Genomic DNA, 27867 nt, shown 5'->3' with positions numbered 1-27867 from the left:
TGGCTAAGTTATCTGAAGCCTCTTTTGTATTTGCTCTTAACACACATTTGTGTGGATTTTTAAAATTGTCGTGGATAAAAACATCCATGTTCTTACATTAGAAATGAGCTCAGAGTGGAAATGAAAGCATTTATGTTCCTTATTCGTTATTTGCTATTGGTCATATGTTGTTTGCTATTCTTTTCTTTCAGAAAGTTTTGGTCGTCCAATCATGGGGCAGACATGATGCCATGTTTCATGATGCCAACTGCCACACCACATGGTTGTTATGACCCGTTTGCTGCAAACACCACAGAGCCTAACATTTGCTGTCACAGACTTTGCCATGCAATTATGAATAACAAATACCTTAAAAAAAATTAAAGTGTATTCCTGAACCGAAAAAAGGGCTACATTTGTTAGGTAATTTATTCATAACAAATAATTCGATGAGCTCTGATATATTCAGACTGAGTGTGCCTTGCCTTGATGCTCTCAATACAGATATAAAGAATGACGATGAAAACCTTAGGGCCTTGCAACTGCTAATGATTTTAAGCTCCTTATAACGGCTATTAGATTAGTTGAAAGAGCTGCTCTGCATTTTAATATGTACAATTCTTTTATATAAAGCTAGTTACAAATAAGACTGAATCCAAATTCTAAATTCTCTATAGGGTATATAATTAGATAAAAAGCAGAAAGGAGAAAAAGGGGAAAAAAGAGATTTCAAGATATGGTTATCTTCACTTGCAAACCTCAGATTCTGTCTCGCTCAGTGCCAGTTTAATAAGAAATATTTTCCGTTCCTAAATTAACACAAACATGTTTTCCTGAACTTAAGTGACACTTATAATGTAGTTCAAAGCTTTTCACCCCGTTCTGGGCAGTACTGAGCTCAAATTAGAAACTCTTTTAAAAAAATGTACTTTTAGGGAGTGCATTTTGGCTAAAAAAGCTAAAACACTGACAACATTTGGAGATCCAGGGCCGAATGAAAAAAGTTTAGAGGTGTCTGCTATTTGAGGCAACATCCAGTGGTTACCATGCTAAATAATGTGTTTAAAGCACAATCTCCATCAGCAGCAAGCATTATGTAGCTAATTTCTTACATCATTGTTCTTTTCATTAATTAACATTTCTCAACCGTTAGTGCAATTATTGCGGTGCCTCTGTGCTGTATGTCTCTTTTCATGATTAATAAGGAGTCATTATATTTCCCTTTCCTGAAGCAGTCAATTAACACGGAATACTTTCCATTAATTACGGAATGTTTAAAACCAGCATGCTGTACCTGGAGAGCAATCTGCTCAAGAAACCTGTGACACCAATTGCTTTAAAAAGTTCTCTTTAAATTTTATTCCAAAAACACAAGCAATTTAGCTGGCTATATTAATTTGCTTCAGAAGCAGGGCTGTGAATGAGAAACATCTTTTAATCTCATGCAAGAAAAGGCAGCCATCTGGCTGCTGAGGATTTCAGAGTGAGACTTTCCCTCTCTCCCTCTATAAATGCAGGTCATTAAAGTAATGTGTTCATCTACATAAAACTCAAATGGAATATAAAAGGTAATATTTATATACAAACAATTTAGTCCCACAATTTAAACAGTCATTGGTTTTATGAAACATTTACTTTAGTCTATCAGATTTGCATAGCTTCATTGGGGGAAAAAAAAGTGTGGTCATTTCTGCAAATAATGTCACTTTTAAAGGAAGGGACTATCTGACTCTCTGAATGCATATCTTATTGCAATGCAAAATTAATAATGCAAGCTTAGGAAATAGAGAGTTCAGTTAACAGTACTGAATTCAGAATTGGCTTCCAAGCAGAGTAAAAAATATTAGACAGCAACTCTTCCTTCCAGACTGAAACACTTGCAAGATCTCAGTGTCGTTCTCAATATATGACATTTTCTTTTATACCCTCCCTCCAGACCTCCCACCCTATATGTTTGTTTGAAAAGGAAAGAGAAAACAGAAAAACAACATATGCTCCGCAAGACTGAAATATCACCAGTATGCATATCATAAGTGGATTACATGGGTCTTATTTACAAAAACAGGCGAGCGAGTTCCCATAATAAATAATGAGATAGTCATGATTATAATACATTAAATACCAACCTGTAGCATCTTTACAAAGATGTATATGGCTAATTCTGATCTCGCTGACACCCTTGTTAGGGATGACTAAGTCTATGAAGTGAGTGGAATTACATCAATGGAAAACATGGTATAAGCGTGATCAGATCAGCCCTTTGTGTTCAAAGCATTGTATAAACATTCACTAATTCTCACAATGATTCTGAGAGGTAGCTCAATATAATTATCTACACTGGGAAACTGAGGCAGAAAAGTGAAGTTACTTGCCGAAGACCACAGAGTTACTTAAAGGAAGAGCTGGGATTAGAACTCAGGGTTTCCCAAGTCCCATTGTTGTGCTCATTCTGCCTGACAAGATTCCCACTCACCCAAGGACAATCCAGCAATAGCATTAAAAAGGCAATAAGATTTGTGGATCACCCAAGGCAGATCTTGACTTTAAGATATTTATATCTTAAATATCTAAATACACAGAAAGAAGGGAGAAAGCAACTAAAAGAATGAGGGAAAAAATTCAGAGCAGCACCGGTGCCTGAAATGTGAAGACAGAGCGTAAGTTTATTATCCCAGAACTAAGGTGCTTTCAGAATATCACCTATATCCTGTGCCATGGAGGAGAGGAGACCAGATAATGGACCTAGTCACCTAGCAGGCAAGTTTCAATGGGGAAGGCAGCTCTTGACTGTGCCAGCCCCCTATGAGAACTATCAAGCTAGTTAGTCTATTCAGTCTTAAAAATGGCTCTCAGACGATCTCATGTTTTGCAGGCTTAGTGTCTCTATGCCAGTCTAACTTGTGGCCCGAGTTAGCTTCCATTAGCTTTCCATTACATTTTATAAGGACTGGATTATGTCCTTAAATTGGTCGGACACCTCCCGGTAGACACTTGCCTGTCCATGAAAAAAGATGCTTCACTATTTTCATGTCCTTGAGGTAACGGTTCTCCTTGCTAACAAAAGAATGGAAAGCTTGGTGTTTCCTTTTCAAAATGCTTGGGAATGGGAACTGGATCGTCATGGGGTTGCAATGGAAGCATAATGAGGGAAAGAACTTTTCCGCTATTGGTCATGGATTCAGATCAATGCCTTGATAGCAGCGACCAAATTACCATCTGATGGCTGTTCAGTGACTGATGCTGCTGACCTACTCCCAAGTCCACATTACAAAAATCAGCACTAATTTGCACCCTGACTGGCAGTCTCCGCACAGATCCCACAGATGGAAAAAGCACAGATTGAACTATGCTCTCAAGTCTGGCCCCAGTTCAGCAAAGCTTAAGTCTATTCCTATTCAGCAGAGCACCATTACTATAAGCACCTGCTTAAGTCCCACTGAAGTCAATAGGTGCCTAAAGTTGCGTGTTGTCCTGATTAGGGATGGACTTCTGCACTAGGGTCCCTGAGCACTCCCATCTCTGTCTCAGATCATAGAAGAGGCATACTGGTTGGAAGTTTGCATTGCTATAACTTGTGCTGCACTATTTTCTGTGGCTAAGAAGAGGAGCTCATGCTTGAGGGCAGTCAGTCCATTAACTTTCATGAGGACTATATTCAAATGACAAATATTTGGGAGAAGCCTCTTGCTTGTATAATCCCTGTTTTGACTATCACATATTTATAGTACACTTGGTTTTAGTAACCAGCTCAGTTCTCTGGTAATTAAACATCTACAGGATTACTTATAGGAAAATTGCAGGAAGTGATTCTGGTCTGAGTGGCAGTAAAAATATCAATAGCAATGTTCATTTCTGAAGGAGCTTTTTCTACATAATCCACTATAGGTGCATGAAAGTAGCTGTGTTCCGAACTGTAACAAAGTGCTTGCTTCAAATACAGCTTTTCCAAATAAAATTATTATTCAGCGGAAACGCAGTGTTACATTTCAGACCCTCAAAATATCAAAGTGACTTTCCTCACTAAGAAGAAATATAGTGGATCATTCTGAGTATTTCTAATTATGCAAGATTTTTAAAGGCTGTTTTCAAGGGCATACCTCTCAGATGATTTATACTCTGTGTGCTTCTTAATAACCTTTCCAATAAGAAAATCAACCCACTGCTCACATAGTCACAGATTTTTAAAAAAATCTTCAGCAATCTTCAGTTCAATAAAACCAAATGTCCCCCCCCCCAGCTTAAACTGGGGAGTTTTTCTGCGTTTAGGGCTTTTGCGCAAGCCCTTTTGTTCAAGCCGCAGATATTACTGCAGTATTCGCAGAGACAAAATTCCATGCCCAGTTTTCAATAATCCTTAAACAAATATAGTTTTGCCTGTTTGTCAGTCATTGAAATGCCAAAGATGAATTGGAAGGGATCTTGGAGCAGGCAGCTTTTCTTTAATTAGGTGACATACTCTTCTTTCTCAGAACAAATCATAACTGCATGGCGACTCCGACTACAATCGCAATGGAACTGTTTGCATGTGCTTATGCCAGTTAGTCACTAACAGAGAGATTCTTGAAAATATACTTACAAATAGTAATTACATCAGAATCCTTATCACGTTGTGATATAACTGACAGCCTGGGGCAGGAGTTGGCTGCAGCACCTTCATTGGGAGCATGCTGCTGTATATGTGAAGCTGACACAACGGCAGTATGTGTAGCTTCACATCCATTATCTTTCAGTGTACATAATGACAGTGTTTTACATTTATATGGCACCTTTCCTCCCAAAGGATCCCAGTGCGCTTTGGGTACACTAGGCATACAACTTTGTCAATGAAATATGGCCAACTTTGGGGTGTTGGGCAGACAACCAGGATATGTTGCACACCAGGAGGGTGACAGTAATTGGTCGAGGAAATGCTCCTGTTCCCACCTCTCCTTATTCACTGATTGCTTCCCCTACCTAAGTGGTTTTTATTTCAATCTCTGTGATGCTCTGTTCTCTTGGCCTACCCTCACCATCTGCACTCCTCCTCCCTCCACAACTCTGTCCCTTTCTCTTGCTGGTGAAATTAAAAGAAACACATTCTAAGCATGGAACTAATGTTGCTTCAAGAACAGGAGTACTTGTGGCACCTTAGAGACTAACCAATTTATTTGAGCATAAGCTTTCGTGAGATACATGGAATGCATCCGATGAAGTGAGCTGTAGCTCACGAAAGCTTATGCTCAAATAAATTGGTTAGTCCCTAAGGTGCCACAAGTACTCCTTTTCTTTTCGTGAATACAGACTAACACGGCTGGTTACTCTGAAACCTGTCAATGTTGCTTCAGTTTGCTAACTTACCTTCCTTCCTCCTCTCCCCCTCCACTGCTTCAAGCAAATCGTGATGGAGAAGAGAAGCCAAGAAGGTGTGATTGGGTGGATCTGAAGCTACGAAGTAAGAGCATGCTGAAGACTTTGCTACTTTCATAGACCGTCTCTGTTCAACTGGGGGAGCAGAACAGTAAGGGGCACATTTCAGCTGAGAAAAATGTGTTGCCATGTTCTAACTTGTGTTGGCAAGAGAGACAAGGGGTATATTTACACTACCCGACAGATCGGCAGGCAGCAATCGATCCAGCGGGGGTCGATCTATCGCATCTAGTCCAGATGCAATAAATCGACCCCCGGGTGCTCTCCCATCAACTCCTGTACTCCACCGCCGCGAGAAGTGCAGGTGGAGTTGACGGGGGCGTGGCAGCAGTCGACTCACTGTAGTGAAGACACCGCGGTGAGCAGGTGTAAGCACGTCGACTTCAGCTACGTCATTCACGTAGCTGAAGTTGTGTAACTTAGATCGATCCCCCCTCCTAGTGTAGACCAGGGCAAGATTTCAAACTTACACAGAGTTCTTTTTCAAGTCTTGGAAAGGTACTCAGAGTGTCACGGCTAAGTATCTTTCCCAGATCTAAAGGAGAGGTCTGTGTAGATGGACCTTTGGTCTGAGCCAGTATGATCATTCTTATGTTCTTAAAAGCTTGTCTCTTTCACCAACAGAAGTTGGTCCAAAGAAAGATATAACCTTACCCACCTTGTCTCTCTAATAACATGGGACCAACATAGCTACAACAACACTACAAACAATTGTTGTGTTCTGAAATTGATTGAGCCTGTGTAAACTAACCAAAACCTAAGGGGATTTGAAGGCACTGGTCTGCACTGGGTGGTGGAGTAGCCCCAGAGTGAGCTCGGCTGGATTGCATCTCAGTGCAAGGGTTGCTGTTGTGCCTGGTCTTTGTGTGAAGGTGCGTGTAGGAGGGGAAGGCAGACAGAGAGGTAAGGCTCTTTGTGTCCTACTTCCTATTTCTGCATTCATTCAAAGGCCATGCATGCTCTGGTTCTCAACATAGGTTATAAAAATGGAGCACGCTGATGAAGAAGGGGTGATAAGCCAAATCCACAGTGGTGTAAATGGGTATAGTTCTCCTGAAGTCAATATTTACTTACCTCTGATGCGCTGTGAAGACCTAGGGCTGATTCTTATCTCACACTGATGTTACTCCAATGACTTCAGTGGAGCTACTCCTGATTCACAGCACGAGGGCAGACTTAAATCCTAAATTTTTCCTGACAATATTATTGTTATTATTGTTAAAGGAAACAGCTAACTCTCCACTGTCCACACCACCTCCCCCAGTGAAATATTAAGAGAAATGTAGATTGAAATTTTCAAAGACAGGTAAGGGAATTAAGTGCCCAACTCCCATTGAAAGTCAATGGGAACTAAGCACCTAATTCCCTTAGGCACCTTTGAAAAACCCCAACTATAAATAATATTGCTTGTGAATTTGAAAGCTTTCTTTGTTTATTGCTTTTACAGGAAATGCATTTTTCTTGTCCTTATCAACTCTTTTAAGACTATTAGCGGTAAATATGCCCAATGGCCTGTGATGGGATGTTAGATGGGGTGGGATCTGAGTTACTACAGAGAATTCTTTCCTGGGTGTCTGGCTGGTGAGTCTTGCTCACATGCTCAGGGTTTAGCTGATCACCATATTTGGGGATGGGAAGGAATTTTACCCCAGGGCAGATTGGCAGAGGCCTTGAGGGCTTTTCGCCTTCCTCTGCAGAGTGCGGCGTGGGTCACTTGCTGGAGGATTCTCTGCACCTCGAAGTCTTTAAACCATGATTTGAGGAGTTCAATAGCTCAGACATAGGTTAGGGGTTTATTACAGGAGTGGGTGGGTGAGATTCTGTGGTCTGCATTGTGCAGGAGGTCAGACTAGATGATCATAATGGTCCCTTCTGACCTTAAAATCTATGAATCTATCTATAAGTCTTGTCTGCTTAGTGTGCCATTAACTACCGTACCACAGACATTACTACCAAAGTTTCCCGTTATGCTTTTGCACCATATAAATTGTTACTCATGGTGGTCTATATTCAGCAGAATACCTATCATATTCCTATTTATATGATTATTAAGCTACTATGGGTTTAGAAACTGAAACTAGAGCATTCATTTTTGATGAGTTTCTTAGCAGTGTGTGTGTATATATATATACATATATATATTTTCTGGAATACCCCTGTCATGAAAGACTGAAGTTGAATTCTCAGTCACACAGAAAGGGGTTAAGAGAGGGAATTACAAATTGACTTTATTGTGTGCACAAATTGTCTCTAACTGAAGAGCTAGCTGTGTTCATTGATTTTCATTTACATTAATATGCAGCTTTTGAAGTGGCTTTTTTTAAGAGTTAACTTGCCAGGCTCAGACTTCTGTTAATAAATTTCTCTGGTCAACAGGCTAACCCTAAAATAGATCTAAAAAAGTGAATACCTATCCTGACTTGCAGTTTAGCATTTTTCTATGCTACATTTAAACACAGCTTAATTTGTCCAAATCACTTTGTAAAGTTCTATTTTGGATCCCTATTGCTAAATCCTTACGCCGTTCTTTAACACCACTCTTATCCTACCCTGTTATGAATTCTTCCCTCAATAGATATTCAGATCTATTCACTAGCGATGGGCCAGAAGGACCCTTGAATCTTAGCCAGGGAACAAGAATAGACTGTTTGACAATGGCAAAAATGAAGTTTGGAGGCACTCTGCCGCTATTCATGTCATTGTACGCGTGGGGTGTAATTCAGATGTTGCAAATCTCATTTAGCCTCTGGATTTAACTTCAGTGTCTTTTTGAAATAGTAGGTAACTGCTCAGTGCATAACGTGGTAGCACAAAAATGCAGCCTTTTAAAGCTGACCTTTTGAGGAAGCTTTTTCAAAGAAAACAATTTAAAAAATGGTTTATGCTCTAAAGTCAAGAGTGAGTGCAACGTGGGCTGAACTCTGACTGGTGTTTACTCCTAAGCATGTGCCAGAAACACTGTGGCTCAATGGGGAATGTCCGAACAAAGTGTGTGGTGAGTATACTTTGCAGACCTTCCACAAGTGCTCTTCCAGGGGAATCTCAAAAGGATGGTTCTGAATGGGGCCTAGGAGCTAGGGGCCATGCATTTAAACATGATTATGTCCTGGCCTGGCCATTGCTCAACATGCCCTCAACCAGGTTATCTCTGCCAGGAATAGAGACAATCTAATCTGCACTGGGAACTGTGGGGATGGACTTTGGGCAGCTAGAAGAGGGATGCACAATTAGTGCTGTCTGCTCTGAAATATGATGGTGGAGCTGTTCGGAGTGCAACACAATATGTTGCAGAATTTGGTCTTGTATGTGTATAGTCAGATTTTCAGAAGATCTCAGCACCCATAGTTGGGGCCAGATGGTCACAAGAGCTTAGCAGTAAGCATTTAGAGCCAGATTTTTAAAGGCATGTAGATGCTTGATGAGATTTTCAAAGGCACCTAGGTGCCGAACACCCATTGAGATGAATGGGAGTTAAGTGCCTAGGTGCTTTTGAAAATCCTACTGGGGGCCAGATTTTTAGAAGTATTTAGACACCTGAAGAGGCAGAAAAATATGTGCAAAAAATGTCTGACAATGTATCCAAGCCAGACAAAAAAATTGAACTGATATCTCTAAATTGCTGTTATGCAGAAAGGGCAGGACTGTGGCATTCAGCTACAGCCCTGCAGTGGGAATAGTGCCAAAGTGCACTCTTAAGGCTGCTCTGGCAAGGGCTGTGCCTGAAGCAGGCACAATTTTCCCTGAAGCTCCCAGGAAACTCAGGTCATCATCTGCTCTCCTTTGCACAGCAGGGCCAGAATGGAAGAAGGGTGTTACCACACCAAACTTTCTCCCCGGCCCCCTAACATCTGCAGCAGCATTAACCCCATAGTCACCTTGCATTAGATTTCCTCTGTACTTGGCCTCTGCATGGGAGCAGCAAGGTAAGGAGAGGCTTAATCTGGCCCATAATATTAAGCAAGTTTGGAGTTTTCTGTTTTGATGATGAGCCTGAGAAATTACAGTTCTCCCAGGACTGCAGTGCTGTCCCAATGTGTCTATACCGAGCCAAAGGTCTTGTTTTGGAGGTTGAGATTAGCACCAAGTAGAATTGGGTGAAGACTGCAAAAACATTTTCCTTAAACAACTGGCTGAGTTTTTAAATGAACTTGCTTCTGCAATGCATATGCCCCTTTCATATTCATATTTTCACAAATATGTGTGTGTGTCTTAGTGACATCAGTGCTCGTGGAGAATGAATTTCAGAGTCTTATGTATGAGGGTAAGCAAGGGTACTTGAGTCAACAGGGTGTTTGATTCTACAGCCTGCAGCTTCAAAAATCTTGAACCGCTACTACTTCAGCATGCATTATGAGGCTCATAAAACTTTTAGGTGGACTGGCCGTCTGAGGATGACCAAGGTCAACACTATATTAGTGTGGGTTATGTGAGGAGTCACAGAAACCAAATTTTAAATTTACACATATAAATTCATAGATTTTAAATCCAGAAGGGACCATTCAATTACAGCTATTAAAGTCAGACATTTTCAAATAAAAGGTTTGGATAACTTGCATCCAAATGTTTTAAAAGAACGGGCTGAGGCGCTTGCTGGACAGTTAATGTTGATTTTCAGTAAGTGTTGGAACTCCAGGGAAGTTCCACAAGACTGGAAGAAAACTCATGTTGTGCCAATACTTGAAAGGGTAAACGGGATGACCCAGGTAAATAGAGGCCTGTCAGTCTCACCTCAGGTATAGGCAAGATAAAGGAGTGGCTGATATGGGACATGATGAATAAAGAATTAAAGGAAGGTAGTATAATTAATGCCAAGCAAGATGGGTTTATGGAAAATAGACCCTGTCAAAATAACCTGATATCTTTTTTAGGAGATTACAAGTTTGGTTGATAAACACAATAGTGTCAATGTAATATACTTAGACTTTACTGAAGTATTTGACTTGGTACCGAATGACATTTTGATTAAAAAAAAAATAAATAGAATGATCCAAATTTAACATGCCATGCATTAAAATGGATTAAAAGCTAGCTAATTTATAGGTCACAAAATGTAATTGTAAATGGGGGACCTTCATTGAATGAGTGTGTTTCTAGTGGGGTCCTGCAGAGATTGGTTCTTGGCTCTATGCTATTTTTATTAATGACCTGGAAGAAAACATAAAATCATCCTCAGAAAGTTTGCAGATGACAGAAACATTGGGGGAGTGGTATTATGAGGAAGACAGGTTGCTTGGATCACTTGGTAGGCTGGGCTCAAGCAAACAATATAGATTTTAATATGGCTAAATGTAAATGTATACATTTAAGAAAAATAATGTAGGCTATGCTTACATGATGGGGTGGGGGTGTCTATCCTGAGAAGCAGTGACTCTGAAAAAGATTTGGGGGTTGTGGTGGATTATTAGCTGAACATGAATAATCACACAGTTACTGTGTGACACTGTAGCCAAAAGGGCTAATGCAATCGTTGTATGAATAAACTGAGGAATCTTGTGTAGGAGTAGAGAGGTCATTTTACCTCTGCATTGGCACTGGTGTGACTGCTGCTGGAATACTATGACCAGTTCTGGTGCCCGCAATTCAAGAAAGATGCTGATAAATTGGAGAGGGTTCAGAGAAGAGCCACGAGAATGATTAAAGGATTAGAAAACATGCCTTATAGTGATATGCTAAATAGGTTGTGCTACTTGGGTGACTTGAAGTACTTACTTGAGGGACAAATATTTAATAATGGGCTTTTCAGTCTAGCAGAGGAAGGTATAACACAGCTCGAAGTCGAAGCTAGACAAATTCAGACGGAAAGAAGGTATATATTTTTTAACAGTGAGAGAAATTAAGCATTGGAACAACTTTCCAATGGTTGTGGAGGATTCTTTACCATTGACAATTTTTAAATCAAGATCGTATGTTTTTCTAAATGATATGCTCTAGGACAAGGGTCGGCAACCTTCGGCACGCAGCCCATCAGGTAATCTGCTGCGGGCTGTGAGACATTTTGTTTATGTTGACCGACAACAGGCACGTCCCCCCACAGCTCCCACTGGCCGCAGTTTGCTGTTCCCAGAAGCACATTCCCAGCCAACAAGTGCCCGTGGCCCGCTGCTTCCCGCAGCTCCCATTGGCCAGGAACGGTGAACCACGGCCACTGGGAGCTGCGGGGGGTCATGGCTGTGGACGGTAAACGTAAACAAAATGCGCCAGCGATGGGCTGTATGCCAAAGGTTGCTGACCCCTGCATCAAATAGCAAATATTAGGTATCGAGCGCTGGCAGAAAATTTTGTGCTTGAACAATAGAATTTTTTTAAATGGTAAAAAAATTTGCTGAATGTTTTTGATAAATAAATAAATCTGATTCAACCATGTTCTGCTTGTGGATATCCTGTGAGCAGAAAAGAACATAATTTGTTGCTCAGTAATGCTTTCCATTGCTGGGATCTTTGATATTCTGGTAGTAAGTTCCTTTGCTGCCAGTGCAAAATGACACATATTTTAGCAGCTACTAGTAAGGTTCTCAATGGGGAACATTCTCTAATAGCCTAATGCTCCTGAGGGCCTTTTCCAAGCAACATAATCAAAGGAGAATAAGGAAGATTTTTGTCAAAAATCTTATTTATACAAATGGGTTCATTTTTGGAAGTTTTTTTTACTGTAGGGCAAGTCCAGATAATGTGCGAATAGGTTCCTGTGTCACCACAGCCCCTGCAGTCATTGGGGGATTGAGCTGTTTACATTTTGTGGTGAATATTTGGAGTTCAAAAGTATTGAATAATAACTTTCTACTGAGCTTCCCTCCAGGAGGGGGAGTATAAAGAAGGCATTAAACCAATGTTCTGCTCATTCACTGGATTCCTTTCCCAGCTGTGGTTCTTGTATCCTTATGTGAAGAATGTAGTAAGCAGCCCTGGGGACTGGAGGAATGCAAAGGTAGGATAAAGCTATATTTGCCCTGCCCTATTTCAGGTCCTGCACAAGGTGAACAAAACTGATCATGGGTTTGTGTACACTGTGAACTGAAAGTTGGTATTTAGTTCACGAACGGTTCACATCCCCTGCCCACCCCTCACTGCTCTCTGCCCAACTCTAGATAAAACTGTCCCAAGGAGCACCCAATACGCAATTGTAACTTGTTCAGTATGGGGTTGTTGAAGAAAAATCCATTTTGCTGGGGTACTGATGAGGGAACAGTACACTGTCTAAAATGAAAAAGAGCTTTTCTGAGCTGATGAGACTTTTCCTGGTACTTGGTGCTTTGTTCTTTCCTTTACCAGCATCCCTTCTTCCTTCAAATGTGCCACTGTAATGTCCCAGAACATTATTTTGACTCCTCTTGCCTTTCTTACTAGCATCTCTTTCCCCTCCTTCCATTCATCTCTGTGCTCTCTACTTCATTAACCTCAATATTCCCTCCACCATGTCTCCCTTTGAACCCCTCTAGTCTGGCTCCCACGCTCTCTACCACACTGACATTACCCTCTCCAAAGCCATCAGTGTAAAGCTTCAAAGCCTCTTTTCCATCCCCATCCTTCTTGGCCTGTCCTCTTTCTTTGCTATGGTTGATCACATCCTCCTTTAGAGGCTCCGACTTTCAGTTGCTCTCTTGTTCTCTCTCTATTACTACCACATTGCTCCTCTCAATCCTCCTTTCTTCTTACTTTGCCCCCTCCTTCCCCCCCGCATCCCTGGCTTTATGAGCCATCCAAATTCTGGAAAAATCAGACCCAGCTTCTCTTCATATCCTTTGTCACCACTCTTTCCTTTTGCTGGCTTCTCCTTACCTTCCACATCAAATTCAGTTTTCATGTCCTCATCTTCAAGATCCTTCACAACAGAGCACTAACCTACCTCTGTGCCGTACCCTCTTTTCACTCCTCCCTTATTCCCTTTGCTTCACCCAAGTCTCATGACTGACTCCTCCTGATGTTTCCTTCTCCCACTCTTGCTCCAGGACTTTCTTCCAAGCAGCCCCGTATGCACTGGAATTCCCTTCCTCACCCCATCTGCCATGCCTCCACCCTTTCCTTCGTCAAGTGCCTCCTTAAAACACACATGTTCCATGAAGCCTGTCCTTCAGAGATATGGTATCACATGTAAGTCTCACAACTTCCAAACACTTGATGTACAGATAACAACAAGTATTATTGATGTTACTTTTGTTTTCCCTGACCCCTATCTACAGTGTTTGTAATTGTCATTCATCAAGTTATAGTTTTGTTTAGCTTGTCAGAGTAGGGAATACTGTATTTTGTCTAAGTGCCATGCACATTTATGGTACTGTACAAATAAATAATAATAACAGCAACAATTAGAGCATAGCAAAGGGGGAGGCTCTAAGTTTTCTTTTGATAATGTAAGAATATTGCATGGCAATCTGTAATATTCCTTTACAGGTTTAATGCCATTTAGTTACAGGGTAACAATCAGTTTCATGGAGGTATACAAAGATTCAGTGAAAGCTCTAAGCAGATATAATACTGGATTAAAGGACAAGTATCTGGAGAAAACAGCTTCCGAGAGTCTATATTAAAACTGACATTCCCATCAATAACAAATATAATACTGCTTGCAGAGTTGATATTTAATTTACTGTCTATTGACATTCAAAACCACAGAGACTGCAAAATTTCAATTCAGAAACTTTAACTTGTTTAGTTTTTGTAGTCTGTGTGGGTTTGGATTTAGAAAGCCCAGTTGTATCTGAAAGTAGAGGGAGAGTTCTGCTGAAACTCTCAGTTTTAAGTTTTCTCTTATCTCTATATGAATACATGAAAATATTACAGAAGAGGATGCCTTTTCTTTGTCATGCAAACAGAAGTAATTTTGTGACTAATCTACCTATTGCAGAGCGAGTATTTTGATACATTGTAATTTGTTCTGTTAGCACTCCTATTTTATGATTGGATGAAACACACACATTCTTGGCCAAATTCCGTTCTCAGTTTTGCCTGTACAACCCTATTGACTTCAGATGGGTTGTATAGGAAAAGCTCAGAGCAGAATTTGGGCAAGTGCATTAAACAGTAGTATTTTTCTAGCATTGTGCTCACATTGGCCTTTGATATTTATGACCATATTCTCTTCTGATGTAACTCCATTGAAGTCATATACATAAAATGGCAGCAGAGAATTTGACCCATAATATTTACATTTCTTATAGCTGCGATGGAATGTATTTTACAAGTAGAGATGCATGTACATTTAATATACATAACACACACACACATATAATTATATATAATTACATATGTGTATTAAATATATACGCACACAGAGTGGTTGCCATTTAAAATAATCAACATTTGCTAATACTTAGTACCCTAACTTTAGAATGGGAAATAGCTGTGGTATTTCGCATGCCCTTGTGGAATAATTGTTGGCAAATGTTGACTTTTAATGGCAACTATTCTGTATTAATATACATCTATATAAGGCCATACTTGAATTGTGGGATGATTGTCAAAAAATTGCAGCTGAGTTGTGACAAGCCATGGAAAATTTCAGAAAAGTAATAATGGACATTATTGTTTGTAGTAATTAAGTCCATTATTTCTTTTCTGTGATTTTACACTGTTGACCACCCAGCGTTGAGAGCGGGCCCTTATGCTGTCGGCTGCCTGGGGTTCCCACTGTCAGCCCCGCGCATGGCAGGGCTCCTGTCAAAACTGCATTGGAAGTCTAATATTGTGGAATCCGCAATTTCCGCAATATCACAAGTTAAGTGGGGGCCTTAGTAAATATACATTCTATTTACTGAGTAGAGCTAGCAAACAAACAAAAAACCCATCACAGTCACCTGAGCGAAGAAAAATCATATTTCACGATTAATTCTTCATCAGAAGGCTTCATATAGCACTGGTGACATCAGAGTTTTGAAATTGCATTTTAGAAACTATAAACATTCTTATCATTTAGAGCACTTTATGCAATAGGATGCAAATGAAATAAGTTTATCTGAATCATGATTGGTTTGCCACTTCAGAGGTAAATCATCCAATAAGCACAGAGGTGATTTTGTTTAATTTGCATATAGAAATATGATTGGTGAAAATGCTGCAAGAGACATTTTATATTTTTGTCACACTTTAAAGAGCAGCTAATGATCCACGGAGAATTTGGAAAAAAACATTCTATTTACATTCCATCCTATTTATGTGCCTTACATTTACATGCAAAGCGGGTCATTGTTTCCTTAGGGTTTATCAGCACCTGCTATTTATTCCCCACCAGTAGTCACAGTCCTCTGTGACATCAACCTCATTTCCACACAGCAACCAGTTTTATAATGTATAAATTAGGTGCTCACATTACCTGGCAATTTTGTCTGTGCAAGACATTGTGACTAGCTGCTCTCCCAGCAATACACCGTCCCATGTTTGAACTGCATTATGGCATCGGACGGGGATGGTTCCTTCTCCAGACTCAATCTTCGTTCGTAGATGCCCCCGGTACTTTCTTACTATGTGCTTGGTACTGTTCACTGGGTCAGAAAAAAGTGATGATAGAAAGACAGTAATTAAATGTTTGTACAATTGTCTCCCAAGATGAATGAAAATGTCTGTGACACCTCAGCTTGCATCATGGAACCACACATGGAGCCCTTTAAATCAAAGAGGAAATTGGATAAGGTTGCAGCCCATGAGAGAAGCATAATGGATATTTTCAGTGATTTGCACTGTCAGCTTTTCACATAAATCTGTGGTTTTAACACAACATGCATTGAGATAATTTTCACAGTCACCACCGTATTGAAAAAATGCAGAGGCTTTTTAAGCAACCCTCTGATTTCTTATTCCCTCCAGTATGTTGTGCAGTGCCCGTCTCAGCTCTTGTAAGCTAAGCATGGTCAGACCAGTTTGATACTGGCTGGACAAACTCAGGTGCTTTGAGGACCCAGTGTGGGTGGTGCTTTTCCTCTCTGACTCAGTACTGAAGCAATGTCAAAGCATAATGTTAGGTACCATGCTAATGGAAGAAACATCCTGGAAGGAGATGTAAAACTAAAGTCCAGGATTGATGTCCCTACAAATTTCCAACCTGGTGTCTTGACAAAGTAAAGCGTGGGTAGTTATATTCTGTTTGCCTAAGATTCCCCCTATAATTTCCCTTGGATAAGGTATACTACACTCCTGTGTGGTGTTGATAGGTTCTGTTAAACAGTTGTCACACTCCACCCCAGCGCTAGCTGCATTTCAGAAATGTGCAAAATGAAACCTGTAGTTGTGTAGTTTGTACGAAAGAGAGTCAAATTTGTAAAGCACTTTGGATCAATTTGGATATAAGGCTACTGTACGCATGCAAATTCATTAGCAACATTACCATTATCATACAGAGATGGCTGGTTTATCCATAAGTCGGGAGGAAGGAAATCAAACTTAATGCATGGAGGAGCCCCTTGGCCTGTAGATCTAACATTCCCACCTGTGTGAAAGAGGGTTCACATGCTGCTCATCTCCACAGTGCTGCTCTGGCCACCCCTATGTCTATAACGGGGGCTCTGTACATAGATGGAACAAAATGAGGCAGGCCAGGTGGCGGGGGATGGGAGTGGTGGGTGTGGACTAACATCTCCCCAGCAACCAGAGGTAAATCTGCCCAAATGTTCGTGCATCTTATGACTGTGTTAACTTTTGTGTGGTGTCCATTTAACACTGGAAGCTTCCCTCAAAGGAACGGGGTGGTTCCTGGTGCATCAAATGTCAGATGGAGGAGCCAGAGGCGACACAAATGTACAGTGAGCATGGTCTTTTGGAAAAATCCTTGAACAAGTTAGGAGTGGTACATGAGAACACACTCTGTGCTAGAAACCCTTATGGTTATGCTGTTGTATTACATGAGAACACACTTCATGTTAGAAAGCCTGAGGAGACTGATATTTCACCTAGCACCTGTAAACAAACTTAAAACTTTGCACAGCAGAAAAGCCATTGCAAACCTGATTTGCTGTATGAACAGGGAAACTGAGGCATGCCCTGCATTGCTTTCAGAGTTAAATGCCAGATACCTACATGGTGAAGAACATTAATAGCTACACTGAGTTGATGTTAAATGGGTCCCAAACATTTGCCAGATTTAGATGGATAAATTAGCTATTTTCATTAGCTCCTGGTGAGTTCACATGAAACATGCAGGGATTATACTGCAACTCCTGCAAGAGCATGTCCAATCCACTAAAGATCTGACCAAATATTACCGGGGGTTTGTAAAGGGATTCTGTAACATTGTTACTTCCATAATGGACCTTACAAAGAGAAAGCCTCTTTAGTCAGAGATGATTTTGATGAACCATTTCTGTTATACACTGATACCTTCAATATTGGGTTAGAAGCTGTAATAATACAAGACTAAGAATGGGAAGTTTCTAGGATGCACTCTAGACACCCCTTCCTGCATCAGTTTTGCACTGGGGTGTGATGCTGTATGATTGAATATGACCATTTATATCACTGATGTTACCACCGTTATAGAATTGCAACAAATCTTGTACCAAGTATGTCATGTAAGGTGTCAATGGAAAAGGTAGGATTTGCTAAGTAAGAGTATCCTGGTTATATGCACGTATATAGCAGGTTTCAGGTCTGTATGGACCTTGTTCATCACACAAAATAAAATCAAGGTGTGACAAGTCACTGGGCTGATCATGCCACTGGCAGTAAGCAGCTGGCTTTGTGCGCCTTCCCTCGCTGCGCCCGGTTCCCTCCTGTCATTTTTCAACGTGTTTGCTTTGTTACAGTGTATCCTGTGCTGCTAGTGCGAGCTGAAGCAATTGATTGACTTTGGCTGGTGCCAATGGATTATTTACAAAAAAGCAATGGAAAAATAAATTGCTTCAGAACACTGGGATTAGCAAGTGCAGCAAACACATGTAGAACAGCAGCGTCAGCTGTGACCTGCCAGCAGCTACGTCGGCCGATCCTCCTGTGATCATTTGCTCTTCGTTTTCTTGTGTTTTAAAAATATTAATTCAAGGACAGGCTCTGCTACATCCCAGCTCTTTAAGGGGTCTGCCTACGCTATTTCCACAGGAAATGCTATGCCAGTAGCAGCATGATTCCCCTCTCCCCCCACAATACAGCTAACATTTTGTCTTTATTGTCATGGGATGCAATTGTGGGTTTTTTTTCTGATTCGTGTCTATGGTGCTCGTCACAGCACTAACTGAGCATCTCAAAAATATTCACTGACCCTGTCTTCTGATCCCACCACTTGTCTTTGTTCAAGTTGCCTCCTCCGATAGGGCCCAGTTGGTGTTCCTGTTATAGGGAGAGTGGTCTGAGAACTGGTCCACTTGTCTCTTGAGACTGTGAGGTGAACTGTCTTTTCTCACATATCTCCAAAAAAAGGTGAGCATCCGCATTTTTGTCATTAAACAACTGGAACATGGGGCAGATATGATGGGATTTGGGCCAGTCAGGACAAACAATCAGCACCATTGCTCCACAGCAAACACAACCAGAAGTAGGACCAAATGATCACAGAAAATTTAGACACAACACTGTATGGGGGACTGCACACCCAGAACAGCAAGAAGAGTAGAGTTGTGTCTGGTATGGTCTATTTATATAAAAATCTATATTAACGCCTGCATATAGGTTCCATGTTTACTGGTCCTCGCTTCCTTTTAAAAGTGTTCTCTTTCTTCCCAGCCTTTCCCTCCCCATCATCCCCACTTTGCTCCGGTTCCTCTTACCCTCACCAATTTCCATGCCACAGCCCCTCTCCCTTGCAGCCATAGTTCTCCATTCTCACTCTGTTAGTCAAGCAGTTGAAAACAGACACCAAATTGCTACCCCCCTTTTTACTCACTCTTGTATGTCAAAGCCTGCAACATTAGCAAGGTGGCCTAAAGATTTTAGTGACTACACGACAAGGGGAATATCCCATCATTTATATAATTTTGATTATGCTAAGTAAATGTTACCTAGCCAGGGGCAAAGCATCGCTGAATCAGCAGACAGAGAGAATTAAGGAGGAGCAATCTAGTTCAGGGAAAATAAGAACCAGCCCCTCCAATAATTGCTGGTCATTTTTTTGAATTGAAATCAAAACCAACTGTTCTGTGGGTTCCAAACCTTTGGAAAATGTTCTTTTTCCCATTAAACTTGATGTTTGTGCATGCTTGTCCCTTCTAGTGCTCTTCAGGACTGGAGCTGGAAGGGCCAAAAGACTATGAGAATGGCTGTTTTTATGGCATTTCTGCCCTGGATTGGAAGTACCAGTAATTTAGCAACAGATTTTCACAGATCTCCATAGTTTAGTAAATGTAAGAGATCACACAAAACATCTCACCCTTCAAATGCTTACATGGACTGGCCCAATCTTCAAACTTTGTTACTTTCTAATACAAATTCTACCTAGGGAGAGGGAGAGCAGACAGAATTAGCTGATAGGATTCAGGCAACCATTGCCTGTGCACACTCACCCTGGGATACATTTCCAAAGAATTGATAAGGGATTTTAGCTGCTCAACGGCTATTAAATTCAGTGGATGCTGTGTGACTAAACCCTTGTGCACTGCTGCATGTCCCAAGTTGTTTGCCTCACCAGAATAAACAAAACACATGTTCCAATATGCTGCTCTTTAACATGTATTAAGAAAACAATGTTTTATTAAAAGCCACACCCGGATCTTTGTTAAAGGTTGGATACAGATCTGATCTTTGGAACATGAGCCCAGTTTTAGTTCTTACTGTATCATTAAGCAATGTATGCAAATATAAATATTGAACAAAGAATCCCTTTATTTTACATTAAAGTTTTGGACTGATTTTGGAGTGCACACTGCTTGCTAGACATTAATGTGACGCCACTTGTGGAATACTCTTTGCCACAGATCACTTAAAAAATATCTCAGAGATTTATTTATTTATGTACCTTGAAGTTACAAACGACAGTCTATTACTGCTCTCCTGTTCAGTGTGATCAAAGCATCAGTGACTCTGAACATTTCTGAGCTTTGCCATGCTGGTTTTCCAACTGCTTAATCTCAACTAATTGCAGAGGGAGAAGGAAGCTGAGGATGTCACTTCAACCAGAACAAAATGTCAATTCAAACCAGAATTAGAGTGTACACATTTTAAAATAATTTGGGGTGGATTTATGAGGTACGCTAGACGTAAAATTAGACATAAAAAAAAGCTCCTGAGAATGTTGGAAATAAAAAGGTGCAGGGGTATTACTTACAGTCCTATAAATTGAAACAGATAACCCATATTTAAAATAGTGCCCTAACATCCATTTAATTTGGGGTGCACGCCTTGCTCCGGTGTTGTTTTCCATGGGCATGTGAAAAAATGAGTTGTATACAAAACAAAAAATCCATGTTTATGTATAGATGATGCGTTCAAAGGAAATGGATGGTGATGAAACAGAATCACACAAGTAAGGTTCTGTCTGAAATTCACATGTGGCTGCCTCTGAGGTTCATTTTCTGTTTCCGTGCTTCACTGGAAGCTGTTCTTTCCTCCAGAAGGGTCGGGGCGGGGGGGGAGCCTATCTTGCATTTTTGGAGGCTGGACTCTCAATTCATCAATGTGGTTTATACAGCTTCATAAAGGCTGTTAGGAACAAAGCGATGGAAAAAGCAGTACTAGCATATGAATGACTTTGTAGTTCAATTGTAATTAGAAATGCATACAAGTTCTGCCACCCCTTCTCATCTTGGGTAGCATTTTTCTATGCAACCAGAGCTCAGGATTTCAATGTAAAGATGGCAGAATATGACTTTTCGCGCATGGCAGTAACGTCATCTCTAATTAACACTAATTCATGTTTGAAAAGTACTTTGAGCTCTTCAGATTAAAGATAATGCTGATGTCATAAATATAAAGGGAAGGGTAAACCCCTTTAAAATCCCTCCTGGCCAGAGGAAAACTCCTCTCACCTGTAAAGGGTTAAGAAGCTAAAGGTAACCTCGCTGGCACCTGAACAAAATGACCATTGAGGAGACAAGATACTTTCAAAAGCTGGGAGGAGAGAGAGAAACAAAGGGTCTGTGAGTCTGTCTTTATGCTGCCTTTGCCAGGGATAGACCAGGAATGGAATCTTAGAACTTTTAGTAAGTAATCTAGCTAGGTACGTGTTAGATTATGATTTCTTTAAATGGCTGAGAAAAGAATTGTGCTGAATAGAATAACTATTTCTGTCTGTGTATCTTTTTTGTAACTTAAGTTTTTGCCTAGAGGGATTCTCTATGTTTTGAATCTAATTACCCTGTAAGGTATCTACTATCCTGATTTTACAGAGGGGATTTCTTTACTTCTATTTACTCCTATTTCTATTAAGTCTTCTTGTAAGAAAACGGAATGCTTTTTCATTGTTCTCAGATCCAAGGGTTTGGGTCTGTGGTCACCTATGCAAGTTGGTGAAGCTTTTTATCCAACATTTCCCAGGAAAGGGGGGGTGCAAGTGTTGGGAGGATTGTTCATTGTTCTTAAGATCCAAGGGTCTGGGTCTGTAGTCACCTAGGCAAATTGGTGAGGCTTTTTACCAAACCTTGTCCAGGAAGTGGGGTGCAAGGTTTTGGGAAGTATTTGGGGGAAAAGACGTGTCCAAACAGCTCTTCCCCAGTAACCAGTATTTGGTGGTGGTAGCAGCCAATCCAAGGACAAAGGGTGGAATATTTTGTACCTTGGGGAACTTTTTGACCTAAGCTGGTAAAGATAAGCTTAGGAGGTTTTCATGCAGGTCCCCACATCTGTACCCTAGCATTCAGAGTGGGGGAGGAACCTTGACAGCTGAATATAGGTATTATTATATAAATGTACAATAGTATTATGTGCATTTGTATTGGGGTTGGAGTCATAACACATACTGATTGCTATGGATGAGTACCTCTGGCTCTTCGCTGGCTAGAATGTCAGATGTGGTCAGGTGTTCTTGGTCTTGCCTTGCTTTAGAGACAGGCACATAAGGAGGAAAAAGGCCTACAGTTTCAAAACCAAAGAGTGATTTTGGGTGTCCCAATTTTTGGCTGCCCACTTGAGAGAATATTAAGGGGCCTGATTTGTAGATGGTGGGTGCTCAGCATTTTCTAAAAATCAGGCCCCTTTCTGATGTCTCAAGTTGGGCACCCAGAAATTGTGACACCCAATATCATTAGTCAAGTTTGAAATGTAGGCCGAGAGCTTTATCACAACATTATTACAGCTCATGGAGATTCTTGGGAATCATCCCCAAAATCAGTCCAATATTTACTAGGAAAAAGAGGCCCATGACTTTATCAGCTAAAGATAAAACCCTTTACTCTCTTCTCACCTCTCTGTCTTTCCTGGCCGAAATCCTGTTTTTGGATGATAATTAGGCATCCCTTGACTTTATTCAGGGTGTTACCTGAGGTATTTTATCTTTCTCTTGCTCTGCACTAATTTTAAAGAGAGCATTCTTGAATCCTTCTACTTGATCCATAATTTCTAATCTATCAGTAGTTTCAGGCAGGGGCATTGGAACAAGGGGGGGAGCAGGGGGTCATGGCTCCATCACTGTAAGGGTGAGCGACGGTGAGGAGGGAGTAGAGAGGAGCAGCGAGGGTCTTGGGGGAGAAGAGGCAGTGTAGGAGCAGGGCCTCAGAGGAAGAGGTGGTGCAGGGCTGGGGGGCGGGGGAGACCTCAGGGTGGCAAGGCCTGGGGGGGCAGGGCCACAGTTTAGGCACCGGTGGCCCCACACTTTTAGGGAGCTTCCACTGCTCCTGGTTTCAGGTGTGAAATCCTGGTTCCATTGAAGTTCCTGGGAGTTTGCTTATCTGTGAACCCTGGACAAATGGAATTCAATCTATCACATATATAGAAAAACATTGATGGGAATGTTCACGGGAGATGATCAGCATGAATAAACATCCAAAAATATAGAACAGGAAACTACTGCTTTATTTCTCCTCATCTGTTTTAAATTAGTTGCTATTGAACTGTGGTTTTTGTCTTGTCTTGACATGTATGGTCTGTCAGCAATATTTAGGACTAATAGCCAGGAATGGGAAAGTATTACCAGGGACTGTGATCTGTTGAAAGGGCTGGATTTAGTTACAGCAAACAATGCCTTCACACATAAGTATTAGAAGGGTGGGACCTCAGTTCTGTTCCAATGTCTTTTCTGTTCCTTACATTAGTAAAAGCTAGAAACGTATGTGAAATGCTCATCCTAGCTGGAGTTATGTTAGAGTGAAGCTAACTGCTAAAGAAAGAACACTTTATACTAACTATTGGGGCCTTTTGTGTCTTTGGAACAACTTCTAAACAAGCTGCTGTCTCACATGGGGCTTTATCCTTATGAGACCAAACATGATATTGTGGGAAATATCTATCCTATGAAATGTGTGTCATGTCACATACTCTCCCTCAGGGGCCTGTTAGCTGGTAAATACATACTACTACTTAATGGTCCCTTAAAACAAATTATTGCCATCAAAGCCACAAACAGTTGGCTATTGTGCTTGTAAATTATTTCTGAGGGCCCAGAGGAATGAAAATTATTGTGGTCAGGGTGGGGTTCGTCTCACCTCATAATTATTATTTTCCATGCTGAGAACCCAGACCGGCTCTGGATGAGAATTGTATTAGCACATCTAAGCAGAAATCACAAGATTTGTCAGAGGAATTAAGATTCTGTGCATGTGGCTTGGAGATACCAATCAAGAAAAGTGCAACTTGAATGCTTCAAGATTATTATTTTTAATTACTAATTGCTCTTCTCATCTAAAATTAGACGTGCTGCACCATCGCTTCGAAAGCGCAGCAGCCCCCGCGGGGCAAAGTGTGGAGATCTGTCAAAAGGCCTTCTGGGAGCTGCAAAATTCTAGCTGCCGTTTAGGATTTGTGCCTCAGAAGGAGCGAACTTTTTGTGAGATTAGTTGCTAGTCACAAAGACTCATTAGATGGTTGCCACCGATGATCAACTAATCCTTTTGCAGCTTTGAACGTAATTGCTGGTACTCAGTTCTCAGACGGAGCACATCCAGAATGTGGGGATTTTGTGGTGCCAATAAGGCAGAAGTCAATGGGAGCTAGAGGCCCATAAGACTCCTAATCACAGTACCACAGGAGCAAGATGCTATCTAAAAGATTTTTCCATCTAAGACTCATCTTTTTATAAACAAATGAAACTTTTCTGGTAAAACCGTTAACATCATGGAATTTTTTTGTGAAAATTTCCGAGCTATTTTTCATCAATATTTTTACTAACATCATGAGAGACATTTTTCATTTACCAAAACCCTAGTTTTTACCAAGAAAACATGATTTTTTCAATAACTGAAAATGTTCTATAGCAAGTTTAGTAAGCATGTTAATAAAAATATCCTGCGAAATTTCATGAGAAACAGAAGATGAATTTTTTTCACAAAATAATTTTCCTATTTTACAACCAACTCTAGTCTTATGTGTCTTGGCATTCCTGGAGTCTACAGGTTTCATGGCCAAGGCTTTCTCTCATGATATGTTCCAGTTAAACTATAAGTTATGAGGCTTAGTGAAGGAATCACTGGGTGAAGTTCTATGGCCTCTAGGCGTGAAGTTCAGTGTTATGCTGAAGATCAGACTAGCTCATCACAATGGTCCCCTTTGGCCTTAAAATCTATGAATTATGATGATTATTATTATCATTAATAATACATAGCTCTAGATTTTTTCATCTTCAAAGATCTATTGTAAGCATTAATTGATCTTCACACAGTTGTGTGAGGTAGGTAACTTTCATCACCATTTTACAGATGTGGAAACTGAGGTAACCAGAGCCTAAGTGAGACCACAGAGGGAGTCAGTGTCAGAGCTGGGGTTAGACCCCATCAGTTTCTTACTCCCACTCAAAAGCATTAACAGTCAGATCAGGTCTGTCTTTTTTTTATAGGACTTAGGTCTCCCTTAGGTGCGCCTAAGCACTTTTGAAAATCCCACCAGACACCAATCTGCCTCTGGCCTCAGCTGCTGAGCTTTAGGTGTGACTCCTACTGTGACTGCCATGAACTCAGGCCTAGGACTGCCTTTGTTCATCTATGGAATGTGGCTATTTGTGTGATCACATCATTAAGACTACACTGGGTTTTAACCAGTATGCTAGAAATGTCTTTCTAAACTGGACGAAATGTGTTGTACTGGATGATTGACAACAACCCTCTTACTGCTTATGCACTGTGGCAAATGACTGGCAAATCCTGAAAGAAGAAACTAACCCCCCTATATATTTTTTTAAAGATTAAAACAGAAAGGGATTATTGAGTTCAGGATGTCCTGGATTGGACAGTAGCAGACACCCTGATGGCATGGTGCAGACTAGATGCATTAGAATCAAAGCAAAAAGAATAATGTTCGTCAAGGGACCTTTTGTCCATAAGGAGCTAGCTCCACAAAGGGGACTTCAATGCAGCATTGCAACAACTAATGTTTAGGCTCCCTGCCACCTAGTGGAATCCACAGCCCTGAGTTAGGCACCCAGGCTCCCTACACAATACATGGGGTGAGATAGGTACCTAAATCCCTTTGTGGATCTAGCAAAGGGCCTGCATTCCACTTTTGTGACTCTAGTAGTATTCCCAAATCCTGGGGGGATGGGACTGAGCATTCTTTGTCATGAACTGTTTTGCATATTGTTGATCCACTCTGCAGGAAGCCCCAGATGAGTTCACAAATAACTGTTTCAGGGCCAGCCAAATACTTGGACAAATAGCTTGCCTGTGTGAAAATTCCTCCCACTATTCTGCAGACTTCTCAGCTGTGGCCTTTTTCTGATTAATGTAGCCATTATATTGCATCTGAACATTGCTTCTGAATGTAATGTTTTACAAACCAGCAATACCTAGAAACAAAACAGAATCAATAAACACAGTGCAATTCCCTTTGGTGATTCAAGCATTCTATTAAACTTAGGATCTGATTATAGCTGTGGAAATTAACTTGCCTGGACCCAGACAAATAGATTTTGCTTTACATGAAAGCTTTCTAAGGCTCTGGCCAAATCATGTCTACACTACAGACTTAAGTCGATGTAAGTTATAACACGGCTGTTACTCTGAAACTTTTAATTACATCGGTTCTGCATGTCCACAGAATGCTAGTTTACTGTCTTTAACTAAAGTCTGGGACTACCCAGGATAGTTGGTGGAATCCCCTCCCTTCCATATCCTCCTCCATACACACACAGACACTCTCTTTTTCTCTCCTAAAAGAAATCTTCCTTTATTATGTTGTTTATAATATTGCTAAAAAATCTGCAAACCAAACAGTACCCAAGAAAGTCACAAGCCAATAAAAATTAAAATACTAGCTACAGTGACTGGGCTAAGCAAAGATGAGGTAATAATAACAGTTGCCTACACTGGCTATCTGATACTGAATGCTTTATACCCATTAGTGCCTTGTGTCAGGAACCACAAGTCTTAAACCCTGGTCCCACAGAACTCTTAGGGGCAAGTAAACTCTAACCTGTCACCCAGAGACCTGCTAACAGTTGCTAGGCAGACGCTGAACCCTGACAGAGGACACCAGTCCTGGACCCTGACTGGCAGAGTGCTGGTTTGACCCTGTACCTCAAAGTCACACCCTGGAACCTCTATATTCACCATGGTAATACGATTATGATATCTTCTGTACAAAGTATACCTTGTGAGGTATCATTTTAAAAGTCTTGATCGGTTGAACATTAATTTCCTGTTGGATTGTGTGTACTATCATTGTATGTGAAGTTATGAGGCATTGCCATATGCGTTACTGAAATATGTTGGGAACACCCACAGTGAGCCTTTCACTTATAACAAAGGAGTATCCATCAATAGCCAGACAGTGTTAATGGCTCATCAACACCCATCAAGAAAAGAATCCATTATCCCAGAGACTCTTTAGAGAAGATAGAGAGGCAATGGAGACTGCTTGACCAATAGGAACTGCCTGATCCCTACTTAACAGCAAAGATCTTTCCAGCAAGCTGGAAGAAAGTATAAAAGAGGGGAAGTGACTTGGCCTCTCCCCCCTACTCCCCCATCTCAGAGGCACCAACTTTCCAAAATCCTGGGGCATGGTCAACCTCCGGCTCTTCCCCAGGCCCCGCCCCCACTCCACCCAAGGCCCCAGCCCACCCTGCCGCTTCCCGCCCCTGCTCCACCCCCACCCTTCCTCTTCGTCGCCAGTTCTACCCACTTCCCTGAGCAAGCCATGTCCTTGCTCCTCCCCCCTTCCTCCCAGCCTCCTGCATGCCGTCAAACAGCTGAGTGAGGTGGGTGGGGGGTGCAAGGAGGGAGCGGGAGGCGCTGATCTGCAGGGCCTGGCAGTGGGCAGGAGGTGCTGGGGGGATGGGGAGAGAGGAGGCCTGCCGGTGGGTGCTCAGCACCCACCATTTTTCCCCATGGGTGCTCCAGCCCCAGAGCACTCATGGAGTCAGAGCCTATGCCCCATCTCAACACCTGGAAGAATGTCTGAACTGGGGAAAGACTTTGAACTGGAGAAGGATGGTCCCAGGCAGGAAGGTAGTCTTAGCTGGTGTATTGAGGAACTGTAACCTGTTTG

The 27867-nt window shown here is 41.3% G+C and overlaps 1 protein-coding gene across 2 annotated transcripts in view; it reads right to left on the bottom strand.

Annotated features, from left to right (window-relative positions):
• ADARB2 (adenosine deaminase RNA specific B2 (inactive)) overlaps positions 1-27867 on the bottom strand; it is a 434991-nt gene that overhangs the window by 15503 nt on the left and 391621 nt on the right. For both annotated transcript variants that reach the window (XM_084620362.1, XM_084620363.1), the window contains one exon: positions 15692-15860. In XM_084620362.1, coding sequence (XP_084476488.1) covers positions 15692-15860 — 169 coding nt within the window. The remainder of the gene's footprint in view (positions 1-15691; positions 15861-27867) is intronic.

This window comes from Lepidochelys olivacea (assembly GCF_965140295.1).
Source record: "Lepidochelys olivacea isolate rLepOli2 genome assembly, chromosome: 2".
Lineage (NCBI taxonomy): Eukaryota > Metazoa > Chordata > Testudines > Cheloniidae > Lepidochelys > Lepidochelys olivacea.
The sequence above is the reverse complement of the archived record's forward strand: the minus strand, read 5'-3'. Positions and strand labels throughout refer to the sequence as shown.